Source organism: Polyodon spathula, chromosome 1 (genome assembly GCF_017654505.1).
Source record: "Polyodon spathula isolate WHYD16114869_AA chromosome 1, ASM1765450v1, whole genome shotgun sequence".
In the NCBI taxonomy this organism is placed as follows: domain Eukaryota; kingdom Metazoa; phylum Chordata; class Actinopteri; order Acipenseriformes; family Polyodontidae; genus Polyodon; species Polyodon spathula.
Window position 1 is genome coordinate 38,464,419 of NC_054534.1, and position 13,588 is coordinate 38,478,006.

General features: G+C 36.5%; 1 protein-coding gene across 2 annotated transcripts in view; it reads left to right on the forward strand.

Annotated features, from left to right (window-relative positions):
- LOC121318428 (WD repeat-containing protein 70) overlaps nucleotides 1–13,588 on the forward strand; it is a 128,446-nt gene that overhangs the window by 30,693 nt on the left and 84,165 nt on the right. For both annotated transcript variants that reach the window (XM_041255107.1, XM_041255097.1), the window contains exons 8-9: nucleotides 873–1,026; nucleotides 4,803–4,879. In XM_041255107.1, coding sequence (XP_041111041.1) covers nucleotides 873–1,026; nucleotides 4,803–4,879 — 231 coding nt within the window. The remainder of the gene's footprint in view (nucleotides 1–872; nucleotides 1,027–4,802; nucleotides 4,880–13,588) is intronic.

Genomic DNA, 13,588 nt, shown 5'->3' on the forward strand with positions numbered 1-13,588 from the left:
AGAAAATAGTACGTTTAATAAATTATCCAAGTAAAAGTCACCTTCCATCTGCCATTCTTGATTTTCTTTTAAGCATATTTCATGTCTGAAATTAAAAAGATGTTATCCCAAAGGAGATTGGCTACCCATGTAATTATACCAAATGACTCTAAAATGACAAGCCCCTACATAGAAAATGTGTAGTTCATTTACATTTATTTATAACACATACTATTTTATGTGTTCTTCTTAGTCAAAATCAATCCATGTACGAGGTGTGCATGTTTAACTCAGATGGCCTTCCATACAAACATCTCGTGATCGTGTAAACAAGATCATACTGAAGTGTCATTCTGGGCCTATGATACGATAAACACACTTCAATTATTTGACAAGTGTTGTAAGATCAGACATTGAACCATTAAAACCAGAGTTTTAGTACTTTTCATTTTTAACAATGCACGATTGTACATGCGTTGCCAGGGATATAGGAATAACCCTGTTATAATATTATACATTTTTGGAGAGGTTAGCTGCATATATAGCAGTAGAAGTTAATGTGAAACAAAAAGAGGCTTTATTTGTTGCTTGACTTGTGAACTGTACCGTAGTGTGACTGATCGATTTCAGCGTCATGTTATTATATGGGTTTATTCAGCCACGTTTAATATGTCACAAGACTATGCCAAAAGGAAAATCTCTGTTCTGACCCCGTCATGTTTAACCATTATTCTATAAATCCTATCGACTGTGTGCCACTAATTCCATTTAATTTACACACCACAGCACACCAGAAGTGGTATGTAACATCCTGTACACTCGCCAATCATTTTTTACAATTTCAGTTTTCTCATATAACCTATTCATTTCTTCTTTTTCCCCACCACTTCCAGTCACCAGATCAGGTCATTACAGTACAGCATTACAGGGGATGTCATCCTTGTTGTGTCTGGGAACTCGCAGGCCAAGATCCTTGACCGAGATGGTTTCCAGGTAATCGAGTGTGTCAAGGGCGACCAGTACATTGTGGACATGGCAAACACAAAGGTAAATTTTTCACCACTTTTGTACCTAATATTTGTATTTGCCCCAACCTATGTAACTCTGCTTAAGTTTTCTTTTTGTTTTTTTGTTTTTTTGTCAAATTTTTCTACAAACTAAAACAATTGGCTTTGGAATCTGACGGGTAATACTAACACAGTGCTCATTAAGAAAGGGCATTGGAAAGTACTACATTTAAGGAGAAGGAAAAGGTTACTGGGCCCAACAAACTAATTTCTATTGGGATTATTTTTAAAATAATAAACTGCCCTGCTTCAGCATAGGGTTGCAAACACCAGGTTACTTAGTTTGACACTTTCAGCGCTATTAATATCCCTAAAAACATGCTACACTAATGAAATTAATTGAACACATTACTATGTGTGTAGTTTATTTTTTGATTATATGAAAAGTTTCTGCTTTATGTTTTTTTATTCAAACTTGATCATGTGGTCTAGTTGCAATCAGATAATGTGATCCACAACATGGGCACCAGCAGTGTTTGATGCAGCAGTTGCAAGTTTTGGCCAAAACTTATTTAGCATGCTATTTGGCCCCTCCCAAATGAATAATATATCTGAACCAGGAGGAATATGCTAACTGTCCCCTTATGACGTTATGAAGCAACTAGCCACCCACAGGTCACATCTCCAAAGAAGTGTAGCGCAAATCTGTACTAAATAAAAAACAAACAAACGATGTACCAGAATCAAGAAGAATCAGAAAGGCAACATAAATTGAAACTGGCCTTTGATGAACTTCACGTATAAGAAATGAAGTAACACAATATAAAGATAAGTTGTTTGGGTGGAAATGTAAAGGTAGATGCTGTGGGGGAAAAGTTAAAAGGACCATTAACTCCTGGTTAGGGTTACCAGATTTTCAGAATAAAAAAGGGAATTTTATTTCTTCAATTCATTGATGCTGTAGCAACTCGAAAGCAGATAAAATAACTGCATAGTAGGTGTGTTTATTGCAGATCATAAATGTCATTGTTTTCGTTCTGTTGTCATATAACAATATATAATGGCACGATAGGTAAGAGTGGCTGGAACACCTTGTTTAAACTGGATTTTGAGGTTTTTTTGGCCGTGTCGGGATGACATTTCATTTGCTTTGTGTGACGCAGAATTTTTTTGGCCAAGTTTTCTGCAAATCTGTGCGGTAGTTTAAATTTCAGAACCGCAACAAAAAAAAAAAAAAAAAAAAAAAAAAAAAAAAAATGTTTTGACAAATTAGTCAATTTTTTGGAGCTAAAATAACTAAAAAAGAACAGAATATTAATTATTAAACACATAATCAGAATTTAAATAAGTAATCCATAAGATTTGTTTTTTTGTTTTTAAAAAATGTGGATACAAAATAGCACAGCCGGGTCGATTTTATAATTTTACTGTTTCTGACTGGGACAAGAATTAAGGCTGAAAACTGTGACAATCCCACTTTTCCCAGGGCGTATGGTAACCCTACTCCTGCTATGGTTTGTTTAATCATTGACTCAAATGGACTAGTATTATCAGATATTATGATGATTATTACATACAAATCTACACCATTTAACTGTGTAAATTCACTACTGGTGTGTAGATAAATTGTATAAATAGGAAACAAATGGCTTTATAATGTCTTTATCATATACTTGTTAAAGGTAAAAAAAGAAAAAAAAAAGTCAAAACACATATACGAATCTCATTAAAGTGCTTAACAGGCATCCATTCCTGAATCCCACAGTAAAAGTTAACATTGTATGAATATCATACATCAAATCATTCTTTAAATAACTCATACGTTAAAGCTTTGAGAATAGGCCTCATAGTTGGTGGCTTTTGCATAATGTGTGTTACTTATTTTACTTCAGTGGCTAGATTGTCAGTGAAAATGAATTGTATTGCAGAGGACTTGCCTTTTGGTGCTGAAGGAAGCACAAAGCAACTGCTTCTGTTTTTCAGTATTTCTTATAAACAGTTTGAAATTAATGATCCAGGGCTGATTTTGAGGCTCAACTGCACAAATTTGCAGGAAGGTTAGTTTAATTAAAGCTAGCAATTATCCAGTTAGGTAACCCAAATTGTGTCTTGATTCTGTTTCTGTCTTGGTTTTGTTTTCCTTGGATGGCCACATTGTTTAGCAAAGGATTTGTTAGAATAGAAAAATAAACTTTTTTTTTTTTTCAGTCTATGCTTTAGCTATTTTTGTAGTTTGGTAATTGCTTATACTTTTCTGTCAGTTGTGTTATTATCATTAGTGGAACTAAATGTATAGGCATTTGAGCACCAAACTGGGAATCATTTTCTTGGATATTCAAATATTTGTTAATATTCAGTTTAATTCAGTTAAGCAATTTTGCTAATCCATGGAATTGCATTACTATATGGTAAGATTGAAAGATCACAATGCTTCACCTGTACAATGTGGCAGTAACCTGTTGGCTGTTTGTATGCATGTACTTGTTCACCATATACCTTTAAATGTTTTGTGCGTGTGTTTTTTTTTATTTTTTACCATGTCGACATTCTGCAGACTTAAATTCTAATCTGAACATAAGACTTATTCAGTAAGTTGTTTTACCTCCTTTGGTCAGTGTACTTGGTACAATGCCACAATAAAAGTTAAAGGTGCACAAAGGAGCTAAAGTAATTCCCTAGAATCTGTGTTTGAACAGCATCCAGCGTCTGGTCAGTCCTCACTAGGGAGCTCTGTTTGAAGTTGTTATTTGTTATGGCTAATTCTTTTCTCACTGTTTTAACAGAGGGAAGCACTTTGAAGGTCCTTGGTGATCTCATGACTTATTTATTTCATTAGATACCACAATTCAACAGCAGCAGTTAAAAAGCTACAAGAAATCAATAGTTTAGACACTTCTAAAATCCACTGTGTTCCTACAGGAATCAAATTTCCTTATGTTTCTGTAGAGCACAGATCTGGTCTGTGGAACCATACCTTTTATAGCATCTCAAATGATTCTTACTTTACCCCACCATCAACAGTGGCTTATTATATCTCAGGAAGCCACCCATAACTTTTGACATCCATTTATAAACGTCTTAAACTTTTAAACGTTTCTATCATGCAAGTGTACTCTGTATGTGTATCACATCTGGTATATAGTAAAGGGGGACTATCTCAGGGTATTCTGCTGTTTAGATTATTAAAACCGACCCCTTGGTTTTTTAAACCCAGTTGTGGATTATGTAACAGAGATATAGTGGAGGTGTCTGTGTCTATTTGTCACGCTTTAGAGTTTTACATATATCTAGAAAATAACTTTTCCAGTAGCTCCAGTTACGATGTTCACCATGTAGTGTGTGACAGATAGATAGACAAACAGACACATGCACAAAAGTCCACATTTTGAATGAAAACCCTCACACTATGTAGCTACAATGCTGACTGAATATATTTGTGGCTGTTAAATTCACAGGATGTAAGCCAGCCTACATTGTACAAGTGTGATACTTTTGTCTTGAATAGGGCCATATTATTTCACTAAGTCTATGTCGTATAGTATGTTATAATTAAGCTGTCCTGTATATAATGGTTTTATTACTTTGATTCTAGAATTCTCTAAATAATGGTGAGGTGAATATTTGCATTGCTGAACCCATTCTTTAACACATGTCTTAGTCAAGAACCAGTCCTGATCCTTGGCCTCTCCTGTTAAGTTTCTTCAATAATCTAAAACCATAATTTGTTTGGAACAAGTTAATCAGTGTCGTATGGAAATTTAATTATGTGGCCGCAGTGTGTTTCCAGTGCAGAGATGATCCTGTGCTTTGTTTCAGGGCCACACTGCAATGCTCAACAGTGGGTGCTGGCATCCCAAGATTAAAGAAGAGTTTTTAACGTGTTCCAATGATGGGTGAGTCTTTTTTTTTTTCCATTTTTTCTGTCTATTCTTTTTATGGTATAGTGTGTTTTACTTCATAGTTTTTATTATCATAATATTTGTGTGTGTTTCTGTATGCCGAAATGTAAGATGAGATTTGATTACCATGTCTTTTCTCATTTACACAGTTTCTACAGTATTCTGTCTTTGGAATGATGTCATGACAGAATAGCTGTTTTCTCATAACTAACATGGCTTCAGGCATCTCTTGTCCGGTCAAAATAACACACAGAGACATTACAATGAAAATTGGGAATTGTTACAAAATAGTATTTGTACAGATGTTTTCCATGTGACTGTCAGACTTGATAATACAATTTCATAGAACTTATCTCTTCTACACATTCTCACATGTTCAGTTCTGAAAGAAACACGTGGCGTAGCAAACAGGTATTTTCATTTTAAAACATGACATCTGATACTACACTAGATTAAATAAATGTATCAGTTTGCTTGTCTTGCCTTCCAGGAAGTCTGTTACGGCTTTACTTCCTAGGTAATTTCACCCCAGCAGTGTTTTTGGGATCAAAGCATCTAACTGGCTGCAAAGCATGTCAGTCATTAGGTGAAGCAGCTGGTTGGTTACTGACAGGAAAGAAGGCCCAGAAGCAGTGGATTACCGTGGAGGTACAAGACAATCTGAAAGGAAGGCTTGCAATCAGATTTATTTAACCTAGTGTAGTACCTATTTAGATTTAAAAAAATAAAAATAAAATACATGTTTGCTCTAACGTGTGTCTTTCACAGCTACGCATTTCAGATCCACATTATATAGTGAATAGATGTACATGGTGGGAAAATATATGGAGTTATTTTGTTAGCTAGTCACTTTTAGTGTCTATTAATAATACATCTGAACCTTAAAATAAAATAAAATTCCATCATTGAGCTTTCCAAAATATCAAAACCTATTGTTTTCAGAGTTATAGGCAATGTCGGGTTCTATAATTGATCTGTAATATTGGAGATTCCTGTCAATACAGGGATATGTCAGTGGTTCACTCTAAACAGGAATGAGCAAAATATATATAGATATATATATATATATATATATATATATACAGAAGAGGAAGACGAAAACAGCTTGCTCTTGTGATTTAGAAACTAACACTTCTTCCCGCGTGCTAAATAAACGAGAAAGGAAAGATATATTGTAATTTAATCACTTGAGGAGAAACCTTAAAGCTATTTGACTCTTCTAAAAATGCATCACTTTGAAAACAAAATGCACATTGTGCTTCCAAGGAGAGGAAACTTTGTTTTTGCAAAATAGTTGTTTTAATAAATGTTTTTTGTAAGGGTAGTCTTCTTTTTTTTTTTTTTTAGAATTCTTCTTCACTGCTGGTCTATAAAAGAGATTGTTGTCTGATGCAGTTTGCGTAAAAGCTACCGTGTCAATTAAGCCAAATAAAGATTTAGCCTGTCCCCACGGCTGTCTATTGCAGGCCCCGGGGTAGTTTGGGAGATTCAGGCGAACATAGCTATAAATGGATGTGCAGTTGTGATCACTCAGACACTAAAAGGCTTACATGGGAAGAAAAGTATTTGAACCTATCAACCCCACTTCTCCATTTCCTTCCACAATAGCAAGATGTACAAAGTGTGGAGGTCGTATTTTTACAGTTGTTTGAGAGGTGTGTATGTGGTGTGTGGGGGGGGGGGGGGGGGGGTGGGTGTGTGTGTGTGTGTGTGTGTATGCTAATACTGTTTGATTGCATGCAAAGGTAAGCACAGTAGTGCTCTTTCTGCCTTGAGCAAAATACGTATCTACTGTAGGTCTCAATGGGGGGAAAAAAAAGAACCTCGCCCTACGTGTTTCAAACTGCTGACATAATTCTTACTTGGCAAGACATAATGCTGCTGTTTTAGACGTCAAGCTTCATGCTTCTGTGACAGATTGTAAGGCACACTGCTATTGCAGCAAAGCCAAGGCTTTGAGAACCCGACTTAGCAGAAATGCATCTCTGGAATGTAAACCCAAAGACCTCTGTAGTTGTCTGGTACAGGATTAGTTTGTGGATCTGTTACCTGAACACATGTTCTGTAGAGACCCGTAGCCCACGACTTGTGCCGGAAGAGGTGCAATTCTTGAATAAATCGTATACTGTATTTATAGTAGCATATGCTATTGGAGAAATCATTAACCTCATGCCTTTTTCAAGAGAGGCAGTGCAAAACTCTGGGAAATGTCTGCACAGCAGGAAACAAACTCTCATTGCTCATGTCCATTAAATAATCAAACACCGGCTGCTGCATGGTTTTTGCCTGTGGGTGGAAATTATTTTAGCTGAAGTGAATATGTTGGTGTTTTGTAACTGAGATGGATAGATTGGTTTGACTTTTTATAATTAAGTGGTTGCCAAGTTAATAAGAATCCAAGTATGAGCACAATAAAGGCGTGCAAAGATCTATTTCTATTTTGCTGAAGAAATTTGCTGCAGTTCTTCCATTTAGGGATAGTCAACCTCTGACTGACTTTTCGGTATATACTCTGGCATTCCTCCTGCTTGTGGGTACAGTATTACACCATGCCAGTGAGTGCTACTGTGGCTACTTTGTAGTTAGCTGGTTAGCATATTTATGCTGCAGTTAGATATTTTCTACTGCATATTGTTGTTGGAATGGAAAATGACCAGTTTTTTACAGCCTGTATCTATAACATCCATTCTCATAAGGGCCATGCTACTCAGTTATTTGGAGATGGTTGAAAATTGTATGAAACGTGGTAAACGATTGATTTAATTACAGGAAAAATGTTAGAACGAGGAATATTTAGGTGAAAGGCAAGGAATGTTGCTAAAAAAGACATGAAAATTTTGGTATATCAAGGTTCTACAGTATTCCATTAAGAAATTGTAACTCACAAAATGTTACATTTCAATATTGTAAACTAAAGGTCAGTATTTTGTTTCATGTCCTGGGCAGTTAGTGTGTCTGGGACTAGCACATACTGATTTTATGCAGTAAGGTTATTTGTGTGCAGATTTTCCTGCAACGTATGGGAGAAGACACCCAATGCATAGCTGTTTTAATTTCTGACTTAACTGTAACTGTAATCTGCATACTGTTCCCCTTCCTAGTGGCCGCAGGCATGAGTGTAGCTGCAGTAAATACTGTAGGTACCGTACATTGCTGTGTCAAAACAAGTTTGCTATAGTATTGGTGTAATTTTAAAATAAGTATATATACTGTACATATATGTAGTCTTGCAGATTGTTTGTTTTCATTTGTTGTCTGCTGCCATTATAATTGAGCTCCTTATTTACACACATTTACACACACACACACACACACACATATCTCGGCGGGGCTAAATTTGATAGACACAATTTGGTTCCAGGCCAGTTCAGAAGATATATGGAGGTTGTTACAACTTTGCCAGTCTGTGATTTTCAGTCACTTTGGAAGGGTTGTGGGGGGGTCTTTGCATTTTTTTTTTTATAGAAAATTAGACCAGAATAATAAAATAACTAACGAAATGGCATAGTATGGACTTGATCTACTACTGTGTATTTCCTGGTCACTGCTGTGAAGTGTAGTGTTTTTGTCTGTGGATGTCTGGCTTGCCAGCAGGGAGTCCCAGTGCGTTGTGTATTCCCTTGGAGACAATGTATTCCCATGGAGGGACATGGTGGCCAGCTTAGCTGGGAATTCAAAATGTCAGAGGTGAAAAGTCTCCATTCTCTTTTTCATGTTCAGACATAAGTCTTTACTTCTGTGGGTTGAAGATGAGGGTGAAAAAAACATTTCAATACATTTCAGAACTTAGTACAGTGCTATGTGGTATTTACTGTATGTACATGGCATGCCATGGAATTATTAATTTTTTTGTGTGTCAGATTTCATCTGCGCCTTTATTAGAAGCCCAGGTACCCTGAAATGTGGTTTTGTCATTGTAAATACACATTCCTGTCAAGTACAGCATACCCTTGATGAACTGATTTGTAAGAGGCTTTGCAAAATTACATTATCCAGGTACATAATCATGATGTCCTCTGTGCACCGTGCTCCAGTGACCCCTGTAGTCTGGCCTGGTGCCTGCGGGCTTGCCTGTAAGCTGCCCAGAGCTGCGTTGTCCTCCGACGCTGTAGCTTTGAGGTGGCTGCATGTTGGGCCTGCAGTGTGAAAAAGAAGCGGTAGGCTGGCGGCATGTGCTTTGGAGGACAGCATATGTTTGTCTTCGCGGGGGTGGTAGCGGTGAGCTGAGCCTAAAAATAATTGGCTATTATAAAATTATAAAAACAATTGGGTTTTAAAAATAAATAAATATCCTAGTCTGATTTAACATGCTAGCACTCTTTGAAAATGTTCTGTTCAGTGTTTGGTTAAGTGTTACATTTGACATTACCCATCAACGTGTATTGTTAAAAAATAAATAAATACTGCAACTCGCAACTTCATTCTGAACTTGATTGTTAACATTGTGTCTAAATTATGTAGTTGGATTGATAACCTTAATGTAATCCTGTGGTCCCTTTTTACATACAGTATATTTAATTGAGGCAAGAGTCATAATCAACTTTTTTGTTAGTAATCTATCTACCTACATAAGAACATAAGAAAGTTTACAAACGAGAGGAGGCCATTTGGCCCATCTTGCTCGTTTGGTTGTTAGTAGCTTATTGATCCCAGAATCTCATCAAGCAGCTTCTTGAAGGATCCTAGGGTGTCTGCTTCAACAACATTACTGGGGAGTTGATTCCAGACCCTCACGATTCTCTGTAAAAAAGTGTCTCCTATTTTCTGTTCTGAATGCCTCTTTGTCTAATCTCCATTTGTGACCCCTGGTCCTTGTTTCTTTTTTCAGGTCGAAAAAGTCCCTTGGGTCGACATTGTCAATACCTTTTAGAATTTTGAATGCTTGAATTAGGTCACCGCGTAGTCTTCTTTTTTCAAGACTGAATAGATTCATTTCTTTCAGCCTGTCTGCATATGATGTGTCTTTTAAACCTGGAATAATTCTGGTCGCTCTTCTTTGCACTCTTTCTAGAGCAGCAATATCCTTTTTGTAGCGAGGTGACCAGAACTGAACACAGTATTCAAGATGAGGTCTTACTAATGCATTGTACAGGTTTACCATTACTTCCCTTGATTTAAATTCAACACTTTTCACAATTTATCCGAGCAACTTGTTGGCCTTTTTTTATAGCTTCCCCACATTTGTCTAGATGAAGACATTTCTGAGTCAACAAAAACTCCTAGGTCTTTTTCATAGATTCCATCTCGAATTTCAGTATCTCCCATATGATATTTATAATGCACATTTTTATTTCCTGCATGCATTACCTTACACTTTTCTCTATTAAATGTAATTTGCCATGTGTCTGCCCAGTTCTGAATCTTTTCTAGATCATTTTGAATGACCTTTGCTGCTGCAGCAGTGTTTGCCACTCCTCCTACTTTTGTGTCGTCTGCGAATTTAACAAGTTTGCTTACTATACCAGAATCTAAATCATTAATGTAGATTAGGAATAGCAGAGGACCTAATACTGATCCCTGTGGTACTCCACTGGTTACCACACTCCATTCTGAGGTTTCTCCTCTAATCTGTACTTTCTGTTTTCTACATGTTAACCACTCACTAATCCATGTACACGTGTTTCCTTGAATCCTTACTGCGTTCAGTTTGAGAATTAATCTTTTAGGCGGGACTTTGTCTAAAGCTTTATGGAAATCTAAATAAACCTTGTCATATGCTTTGCAATTATCCATTATCGATGTTGCATCCTCAAAAAAAATCAAGCAAGTTAGTTAGACACGATCTCCCTTTCCTAAAACCATGCTGACTGTCTCCCAGGACCCTGTTACCATATAGGTAATTTTCCATTTTGGATCTTATTATAGTTTCCATAAGTTTGCATATAATAGAAGTCAGGCTTACTGGTCTGTAGTTACCTGGTTCAGTTTTGTTTCCATTTTTGTGGATTTGCGGTAGCTACCTACCTGTCTGCTTACATGCATGTATATCTGCTTCATTTTCACCAGTCATCTATCACATGTATTCGTTACCAAGGAATGGTTATATTCAGTCGAGACTTACACATTTACTCCTAGGTTTTGCAACTGCCAACATTATGCTGTGTAATATCTGACTAGACATTTTATAATTAAAAGTAATGAAACTGATAAGCTTTAACATAGTTCCTTATATCTGAAAACTATCCTACCTCACAATAATTTGTGTGTTCCTGCCTTTGAAATGAGCAAGCAGGGAGCAGTGAAACAGGTGTTTCTTGTCGCAAGTTGCAAGTGATTTCAGAAATGTTCTCATTGCAAACATTGAAATGTTGCACAGGGCTTTGTTGTTGGCCAGTGAGGCCAGATATCTGGTTACTTTACAGCTGGTGTTCTGCCCAGAGTTCCCTTCCAACTCCCATTATCTTGATTTACAGGCAACCTATAAAGTTTATGGGAGGATTAACCCGTCTGGAGACCTGAAAAGATCTGTATCAGTGAGTCAGTGAATTTATGTCATGCTTAAATATTTAGCATAAAAAAGAACAAGTAATGCAGTATAAAGACAATTGATAAGTAGTTAGAGATGTCTTGCACTTCAACTTACTCTGAAGTCAGATTATTGAACTGGTAATAGAAAGTACCAAATACTATGTCAATATCATCCAATGTCATTCCAATGAATAGTAAGTATTTTGGTAAAGATGTTTGTGTGTCATTGAGACAGGATTTTTTTTTTTTTTTTTTTTTTTAAATAAAACATTGACACAGTTTGATAGGAAAAAAAAAAGAAAAGTTTTTCATCATTTAAGACAATTAAGAGGCTGTATCAAGACCAGTTATGTACTGAACCATCTGTTGATGTGCAGGTTTATGTAAAAGTTTCCCTGAAGTCACAACTGCTAAACTGCTTATGTAGGTAAACATTTATGACAAGTCATGTTGTGTGATGAACCATGTATGCTTTTGATGAAGGATAATTGTTAACAAACATCCAGATATGTTAATATTTAAATCTTTATACATATTAGTGCAAAATTAAACTAGCACTCCTAATTCCTGAAACTATTTATATGATGTATATTACCTTTTCGTCTTCTGTCGGATAGGGTTTGCCAAGTATACTCAGTAAACCAGGTCTAAGGTTTATCACAGTGTTTAAATGCACCACCCAACTTTTCATGGTACATCAGCAGTCATACTTGGCCTTTTTTATAATTGATAACTAGCTGTGCACATCTATCCTGTTTCCAGTTGATATTCAGTTTGTCTGTCGCACTTCAGTATATTAGCTAAATATTTTCAAGAAATAACATCAGTTTTAGATAGAAGAGTTTTCACAAGAGCAGTCTGAAGCTCAAGAAGGTTTATTGTTTGTCATTGGCTTAATTAAACTATACGTTTGAGTGTCAGTGTAATTGATCACATCCAAGAAGGATTTCCTTTTCATGATCCTTGACTGACAGATACAGTTCAAACCTCCAGCAGACCAACCGTAAAACATACTGTTCCTGTACATGGCAGATCTGAGATAGGACACCCATCCAACCTTTTAGGCACTTTCCAAGAGAAAACAATTGAACATTATATATATATATATATATATATATATATATATATATATATATATATATATATATATATATATATATATATATATATATATATATAAAATTTGGAATTCTCCAATAGAGGTTTTCCCATGTTTACACAAAATCTCCCAATTTGGAATGCCCTATTATTCAACACGGCTCACTTTCGCAGTGCAAACCCGGCGTGAAGCCACTACAGAACTACAGCAGTCCTTAGTAGCACACAGGCAGGAGCCGGGCTAGCTACAGGGGTTGCTGATGCACGGTGAGCAAAGGATTCCCCAGCCGACCTAAACTCTCCCTGCATGGGCAGCTCTGGGCCAGTTGTGCGCTGCCCCCTGGTAACTCCCGGCCATGGTCAGCAGTGACATAGCCTGGATTCGAACTGGCGATCTCCAAGCTATAGTGCGCATCCTGCACTCCGATGCACCACTCGGGAGCCACTTTATTAAACATATCATGACTATATCAATTTGTTAAATACCTTTACGTTAGCAATTTATGTTTTAGGACTTGGCATTGTATGACTGAAAGAATGGTTCAAGGAGGGTAGAGATCTGTTAGTAAGGGTTAAGAGGGTTGCAGTATGCTGTGCTGAAGCTTGTGGTGTTAGTGACTGAAGCATTAAGCCCGAGACAGACAGGCACGACGCGGCACGCCACAGCACCACTGGGTATTTCCACGCTGCTGTACTGCTAGTCTGCACCCGGACACACATGAATGGTATGTACTAGGCGACTGATTATTCTTACAATATTGTAGAACAATTGAACGGTACAGTACAGTAGTTGTCAGTACCAAACTGTAAGCTATGTACTCGAATATATATGGCCAAAAGTCTTGTATCACCAAGTACAATATTAATAATTAAAAAACAAAACAAAAAAACCCTATATGAACATAATTTCAATATTTTATTTAACATCATGCAATCCAAGAAACTACAATAGTAAATAGTCTACCGGAAACTACAATAGTGGTACAGTATTTCATGTTTGTTAATTTTTGGAAAACTACAAAGTAATATATAATTTAAATATGTCAATGTAACATTATTAATTCTGTAGGGTGTGGCGCAAAACCTTTGGCCATAGCTATAATGCCCCCAATATAATCTTCTAAATAAAAACACTGG